We start from the raw sequence: 8,060 nt of genomic DNA on the forward strand, positions 1-8,060 counted from the left end.
ACTGGTGTGGCATAGAAAATGAAGCGATATAGTACACACCGAGTAGAGCAATTTTTGGAGCTTCAATTAGTCAGTATCGATAATCGCAGACTCTTTTAGAACAAACAAGGAAATTAGTGCAGTGTGATTTTTATCCTTCCTTCCTTCCGTCGCGTGTGTCTGTTATCGGTGTTGAATAATGAGACATACCCCGTCGCGGCACGCACACGGCTAGCATCGCACTGCCGTTGTCCGTGTCCTAGTCGGCCTTGCTCCAGCTCATGACTTGGACTGTCATTGGGTCCGGGTGCTTATTGGTTTGGGTTTCACTAACTGTTCCTTTCGAAGTCTTCTGGTAGACAGGCCGAACGAAGCGCCTTCTTTGCCCCAGCCGGGCGTCGGGCCCCGTTTTCAATTCTAGTCAAGGGGAACGCAATCATCATGATTACGGCTGCAGCACCCGTGCCGCGCCAGCCCAGGCCACCCCAGCCGCTGCACTCCAGTCCCACCCTTGCTGCCCGTCAGCCAGTTTCATAACCACCCTCGCGGCCTCTGCTCTCCGCCAGGCAATTTCATCCCCAGGAAATGCGGAAGAAAGCTCGATCAGCGCGGCGTGCGCCGCTATCAGCGCCTCTCTCGTTACCTGACCGTCGATTTGAGCCGAGTGAATGGAGGCAATGTGGCGCTCCACATCAAAGACGAGCGCCTGGAAACGCTTTCCCCATGCAGTCGGCACTGTCCCGCCGGCCATGGAATGATTGTTCCAAACAGCGACGAGTTGCTTCGTGTCGTACAGCGCGAGGAACGATTGGGCACGGAGGGACAGCGCGTCGGGGTCATTTGGTAGCGTCTATAACTTGTGAGCTTTCGTAGAAATCATATTGTGACGAGAAGCTCACCATCACCCCATGGCGAAACCTGTCGTACACCTCCCCATCCAAACTCGATGGCGCGCCATCAACAAGCTGTGCTTGAATGTCGAGGAACACCACCTGTGCTAGTGCAGCCCTCACTTCATCCCCCTCCACATTTTCGTTGGCACCGTTTAATATGTGCCCCATCACGGAGGAAAGACCCCCCTTCAGCGCAATCGTCCCTGCCTCACCGACCAAAACCGCCCCAGCGGCACTGATACACTCTCGCGCGCTGCCCAGGTCCCGTTTCTGCGAGTAATACGCGTGCAAAAGCACCTGCAGTTGAACACACGTGACCGCGTCTTGCACGGGATCAGGATGCAATGAAGCCAATGCGGCGCGCACGACCGACAATATTTTCGTTTCGCGCGATGCCAGTCCCCAGGCGTTGGGTCCGGCGGGAAAGTCGTATTCGGGGAAGTGTTGAGGTGGGGAGGAGAAGGATATGAGGAGCTCGGCAGCGCGAACGAGGGCAGGGTAGATGGTGGTTCCAGAGAGGTCGCCTTGACATAGTGCGGAGAGTTTGGAGGGGGAAAGGAGGATGTGCTGTGATATTATGCTCGCCCTTCTGAAGTATGTTACGCGGGAATATGGAGAGTGGGCAACTTACGATTCGTAGTCATAGGAAGACATCGTGACTGATGTGTCCAGGAGACCGCACTGCAGCATATCCAGCCCGTCAGAGAGCACGTTCACGTCCAACTCCGCCTCTGTCCTACAGGTGTGGCCGCTAAACTCGTTGTCGAAATGCAACCGCGGCCAACAACTTTCGTTGTAGTTTTGTGGCGTCGTTGGCCGAGAGCTAGAAACAGAACTTGCGCTGCTGCTTGACAAGGGGCTACCGCCATCGGTCATGACGATATCATGGCGTTGCTTTCGTATCGTCTTGGGGGAACGAAGTTTGTCGCGGTAGGCGCACGCATCAGACCGGCCCGTTTGTTGACACGTCCGACAAGGAAAGTGTCCGTCGCATCGCTAAGAAGCCTCAGAATATTATGGTGGTGGTGACAAAGCAGGGAGACGCACGCGTTTGCGCTGACTACGACACTCTCTCAGTCAGCATGGCGTTCTTCAATTCAAACAATACACATACCGACACGTAGTCTGCTTTCCTGTCAGTAGGGGAGAAGAACAAAGAAAAAGTAATGCTCACACACGCCCCGCCCTTTGGCAACTCCGAACGCAGCTGGCCGATTGTCTTTGCGACATAGGTACAAACTACTGGAGTTCGTGTCCGTGTACATGGAGAACACGGTGAATTTCCGTCACAACGCTGTTATTCCATTAGTAGTCGGCAAGCAAAAAAGAAATGCGGCCATACGAGTTTGCGCTTCCGACACAGTACACAAGTCGGGGTTTTGAATTTCGCCAATCTTGGCGCCGTCTCTTGCGTAGACAGAGTGGGGGCAGAGGACATAGTGGGCGCGAAACGCCAGTCCCACGGCCTCGTGTGGTATTATACCATTGCCAAAGATCCAAAAGCAGCATGATATCGATGGCTGGTCGCGTTGGCCGTTAAGACGCCGCGTCAAGCGAAACAAGCCCGGGCGTCTGGTTGCAACGCGAGTCCCCGGCCGTGCCCGGTGCCCCCGTGTGCCGCAGTGCCATTTCAGGGCTGAGCCGCAAAAAAAGCAGAAAGGCTGGGAAGCGGATGGTGGAAAAGGGAAAGGAAGAGAAGCGGTGTCATCCATATGCATCAGATCCCACACGTCAACGATCGGCGACGGCACGGCGGGGTTGGTCGCCGAAACGATCGAATACAGGCTGGAGATTGTGTTGTCTTTGGGTTTGCATCGGAATATCCTTTATCTTTCGTCTGCTTCTTTTTATAGGAGGTACGGCCCGGGTGCCCACATACTCCCCATCCTCCGAGTCGTCGAATGCATATCATGCAGACCTTGTTCTGATCTTGAAAACTTGAAGCATTGGCACCTCAGTTGCTCGCTTCGTGTCACGGATTAATCACTCAGCTCTTGAGTCTGATCAGGCGCTCGGAATCAGATCCTCTTTAAGTTCCAGATAACGGATCCGGTACTGATGCAGACACAGGCGATCTACTCGAGAGTCCACGTGTGGCATAAGCATTATTGCTTACTGCTAGGATCAGAAAGAAACAACGATCTCGGAGCATTTCTCCGGTGACTGCTGCCGGTGCTAGTACTCGCATGGACGCACAGATCGGACTCGTCGGCGCACGGAAGACGAACGGGGCGGGCGCAACTAGTATGTAGTAGGTAGCGGTCCACACTGGCAGACTTGGAAATAGCAATTAGCATCCGCTTGGAACTTGAAGTAAGTTGAATGAAACACGCCCACTTGAACTACCCGGCTGTTCTTCAGAATTTAGAAACAGCGCCTGCATCATGATGTCGTGCGTCCCGCCAGATCGGGATAATACCGACGACTCCCGATAACTAGTCGCTCTAGTCTGTCTGTGGCCTGTTCAGACTCCACCTGCAATGCTTGAGACTTAAAATCAACTTGAATGACAGATGCTTCTGCGCAGATCGAAAGAAAAACTGGGAATCTTACCCTGGTTTTTTTGCGCCCTCGTAAACTTCTCGCACTTCATGGGCACGCTTCGGCAAGTCCCGACGGTCTTGAAGACGCCCGTATCGTATATCCTCCGATAGCGTCTGCAGCTGGAAGTCCACACGGCAACCGGTCTTCAACCAAATGCACCTGTTGCTGATGTCCAACTTTTCCGCGGGGCATTACGCAAAGTCGGCGATTAAGCTTCTTCACATGTCCTGCGGCGACTCCTGCCCCAAAGTGGAACACAGACGGCTCCCCCCAATGCATTCCCAGACGCGTGGTATGGTCCCTGTGGCCGTCGGCATGCGGCCCGCGTATTATCCATAAGCCTGTGGTGCCAGTGGACAACCAATCTACCACAGAATTTCAGCACGAGTCCTTTTCTGAGTCGCGGCATATCGTCACCAATATTGAACCGTATAATTGAATAATGACCGCGACGATTCCCGTGAGGAACGGAATTCAGGTTGTACCATGCTACTAGTGTCTTGAAGGACCTTGTATGCCCTGAAGACGTGGCGCCGTATGATAACAAGCACGCGTGCACAGATGCCGAACAAGCCCTGCCAATCGCTGAGCAAAGAATGGTGAGACTGGCAGTGGCTTACTTATCAATAAATAGTAACGCCAGGGCCAGCCGCGTTACAAGTAATCGCAGCCGGACAGCGGCGAGACACCATCTCACCAACGGTAAGTATAGCGCACCAGCGGGCATTGCCATTTACGTCGCTATCCTGTCGAATCCGTCGCCGTCGCACAACCCGTGAACTCGGAGTCATAGCCAGAATGGAAGATCAAATAAAATAGCATGGAGCGAGAGCGGACACAATTTGAACGCCGGCGGGAAACCCCGTTAGAGTTGCAACTCGTCCGCGCCGGCAACATAAACAAGAGCGGAGATGGACTTCCGGCACTGCTGTGCCGACTGCCGGACGGCGGTTGTGTCTCAGAGGCAGAAATGCGATCGCAAGGAGCAGCAGGTGGAGACGGAAGCCCCAGCCAGTCGAATCGTTGACGGAAAGTTTAGAGGGTTATCTACAAGCTGAAAAGTGCACTTAGTAAGCGACTTGCGTACTATCCAAATTGATAATCCAATATGTACCTCGTGGAGAGTATCAACAAAGAGTGCAGATGCGTCCGTCAGCGTCGGGCAGCGGACGAATGGGCATCTGTCCTCTAGAAGGGTCGTCAGCCACACTCAACAACAGCCAGGGTTTCAACTTTGACCACTCGGCATCTTCTCTGTAATGCCGGATCCCGTGGATTGCCTCCGAGTCGCCCGCGACGAGGGGGATCTGCGTCCGAGTTTGCGGGGGAAGCTTTAAGTTAACCGGCCGTTTCGGACCGGGCTTTTCAGCGTCGTGGAGAAGACGACAACCACGGTGTGCTGCAGCCAATGATATGCATGAGCGGGATGGACCGCGACTCAGAGTACAAGGTTTCGAAGTCGGGGTTTCGATGGAATTCCGAATACACCACTGCAGCCCGCCCGCCTCCGACCCATGGAGTATTCCGGGAGGTTCGAAGAAATTGACAGATAGACCGTTGAGAGCAGCACCGGGTAACTTGGTAAGTCGAAGTCGATCCCAGAGCCACGGACGTCGACGAGCGTCGAGCACAGAGAGTGATAGTCACGCTGTCACCCATTTGTTGATTGTTTGATAAAACGCACGTGATGATCTACGAGTGGAACACCGACGACTCGGACCAACAGACGATATTGGTTCACTTGTTTTATCATCGCCACATATACCTCTACCGTTTCGGTGGATTTCATTGCCGTTCAGAGCCAACTGCTTTCTCTTCGCGCTCGGGCTGCGATTCGTCACACCGTCACACCGCTTATGGCATCTCTCCTCCGCATCATCCGCACGCCCGGACCTTCAACGATGAGCCGCCGCAGGCAACGCCGTGCTGTTGTTGTTCTTCCACGCTCCCATGGGCTCGACACAGACATACACCCATAACCTTGGCCATGAACGCAAGGAGTCTGCTGCCACCATTGCCGTCAATGTGGATACGTCGAGCAAGGAGGTGGGAGGCGAAGGGCCGAAGCCTGAGGCAGGAGAAGAGGTAGAAGAAGGGGGAGAGAAAGAGTTCCCAGATGGTGGGCTGCGTGCATGGGGGACTGTCTTTGGGGTGAGCTACCGTCACACCCAGTCGGGCGTCCAGGCCGAAAAGATTGACTTGACTTACAGGCGTTTATGATCAACTTCTCGTGCTGTGCGTTCTCCCGCCTGTCTTTTCTCATTTGGCTGAACGACGTATAGACGGTGTTGTCACCAGTGTAAGCTGCCAAGTGTTTTCCCTGGCAAAAACGCTTAACATGGGCTAGTTCGGCGTCTTTGAGCAATACTACTCAACGCATCAACTATCTACATCGCCACTGAGCGCGATTGCATGGATCGGTTCGTTGCAGCTTGCCCTTGTGCTCCTTATGGGCTGCGTAAGCGGACCACTGTTCGACGCTGGTGTATGGTTCTCCCTGGAGAATAACCACAGAGGCGGCTGACGCAAACTGAATGCAGTATTTGAAGCCTATGATTGCGGGTGCGGGCACATTCTACGTGTTCTGTCTTTTCATGACTTCGCTGGCAACTGGTGCGCTGTCTGTTAACGGTGTACATCAAGTCTGACCTTTATTTGTCAGAATTCTATCAGTTTGTCCTCGCCCAGGGCCTGGGTGTTGGGGTACGTGGGCCAACAATACTTAACTTGGACTCAACTTGCCGTGCCTAGATTTGCATGGGCTTACTATACTCGCCCGCCATGTCCACGATCGGACACCATTTCGCTCCGCATGGTCGCAAAATCGTTGCGTTTGGCGTGTTCTCCACCGGCGCGTCAATCGGTGGTGCGCTGGTCCCGATTGCGATGCGCCGCTTACTCGAGAGTGTCGGTTTTGCATGGGCGATGCGCACGTGTAGGTGTCGACTAGGTTTTTTTTGTCGTTGTTAATCATTTGGCAGTGGCGTTCCTGGTAATGTTCAGCATCCTTTGCGGCTTCCTGTTCTGCAACACACGTCTTCCTCCGCGCAATGGATCTCGCGTTTTAGATTTCACTGTCTGTGAGTCCTCCTCTCTTTGTGTATCCAACCTTGGCCCCGTCCTCGCTGCATGGCATGCGGATAGAGCAATCATTTCCTGCGGACCGGTACTGATCAATTTCAGTTCGGGACAGTGCATACTGCTTCATTGTTCTTGGGGCGTCACTCATCGGCCTGGGTCTCTATGCACCAGTTAGCTATGGCGTTACGTATGCCGTTGCCGCGCGGGGTTGACCAGAGCACGGCATTCTACTCGTTTGTGCTCTACTCTTACATTGTTCTCAATCTAATGCCTTCTGATCAACAGTCTCTCCCTCCTCAATGCGCTCTCCATTCCTGGTCGACTCCTCCCGAACCTGCTGGCGCAGCGGCTTGCTGGCCCCCTCAACACGCTCATTGCTTGTTGTATCCTCACGGGCGCGCTCGACATCGTGTGGCCATTCGTCCGCGCGGGGCCCGGCGGGGCCGGCGTGCTTGGCTTCAATGCGGCGTTCGGGCTCGCCAGCGGCGGGTACGTCAGCATGCTTGCGCCGGCAATCACATCGCTTGATGACAGCCACGGGAGCAACACGCATCAACAGCTCAAGAAGGGACAGACGACGGGAGTGAAGCTCGGCATGGCCTTCTTTGTTACGTCCTTCTGTTGGCTGGCAAGCGCGCCGGTGCAGGGTGCACTGATTCGACGGCGCCCGGGGGGGACAGACGAGTACTGGCCCGCGGGGGTGTTCAGCGGAGCCATGGTTTTGCTGGGTGTGGCGATGATTGGAGTGGCGAGATGGATTGTGGGACGGAGGATGGGCAGGTGGGACGTATAATCACGCTTACCAGTAAGTTGTTATCTGATGATTAGACGGGACAAGCGTGCCAAGAACGTATCATCCGTGCAAAAGCATCAATGGCATCATTCGCGTGATTGCTCTGTGACCCATATAAAAACCGTTGTGACCCCCAGAAAATCTCCTCCCTCTTTTATTCTCTGACCCCTACCAGCCGCTGCCTCCTCCCTATGCCGTGTGTTTGCTGTTCCATGTTAACTACTGTTTATCTCAGTTCCTCTGTAGTGTCTATGGTCATATCCAAGGTATCAACATTGGTGCAACCTTCCCCAGCCGTGCAGCTCTTGCCCAAGCCCGGGTGCATGCACCCCTACAGGCAGGAATTTGGCCTAACACCACAACTGGTGCATACTCTGTGGTTGTGAATGGTGGATATGAGGATGATGAAGATCATGGTGATTTGATGTGAGGCGTTTTTTCACTACAGGTCTAAAAAATGCATTGATCCATTATGGCCAGTTTCTATACTGGCCAAGGTATGCACTACAGGGTAACTTTGAAGGAGAATGAATTCATTTTCATATGTGCAGGTAAAGGTAGCCAGTATGGCCAGGTGAAACATATCACATAAGTGGTATAAGCAAACTGATATATGATATAGGCTATAAGTGGCAAGTCCCTTCAGCAGGGTGATCAGGATTGGAAGAATATTGGAAATCTGGCACTTAAGGTAGTTGACCACCTGCCACAGCTGTATACACATAACTTATCCTGAGCAGAGAAGCTCAGAGACACGCAAGCCAGTCCGG

General features: G+C 53.7%; 2 protein-coding genes across 2 annotated transcripts; one reads left to right on the forward strand and one right to left on the reverse strand.

Annotated features, from left to right (window-relative positions):
* Positions 1-424: 424 nt before the first annotated feature.
* Positions 425-2,310, reverse strand: MIND_00276900 (Zn(2)-C6 fungal-type domain-containing protein; the record flags this gene model as incomplete). Its single annotated transcript, XM_037359641.1, has 7 exons — positions 425-829; positions 879-1,461; positions 1,504-1,868; positions 1,920-1,932; positions 1,987-1,997; positions 2,047-2,166; positions 2,215-2,310. 7 exons carry the CDS (start codon positions 2,308-2,310, stop codon positions 425-427), a joined length of 1,593 nt encoding a protein of 530 aa, XP_037224736.1.
* Positions 2,311-5,366: 3,056 nt separating this feature from the next.
* Positions 5,367-7,290, forward strand: MIND_00277000 (MFS monocarboxylate; the record flags this gene model as incomplete). The annotated part of the gene is made up of 10 exons (XM_037359642.1): positions 5,367-5,567; positions 5,627-5,651; positions 5,699-5,715; positions 5,764-5,901; positions 5,957-6,029; positions 6,079-6,119; positions 6,168-6,351; positions 6,398-6,492; positions 6,600-6,730; positions 6,783-7,290. 10 exons carry the CDS (start codon positions 5,367-5,369, stop codon positions 7,288-7,290), a joined length of 1,413 nt encoding a protein of 470 aa, XP_037224737.1.
* Positions 7,291-8,060: the final 770 nt, after the last annotated feature.

This window comes from Mycena indigotica, assembly GCF_014461135.1.
Source record: "Mycena indigotica strain 171206Taipei chromosome Unknown Mind.scaff0002, whole genome shotgun sequence".
Taxonomy (NCBI): Eukaryota; Fungi; Basidiomycota; class Agaricomycetes; order Agaricales; family Mycenaceae; genus Mycena; species Mycena indigotica.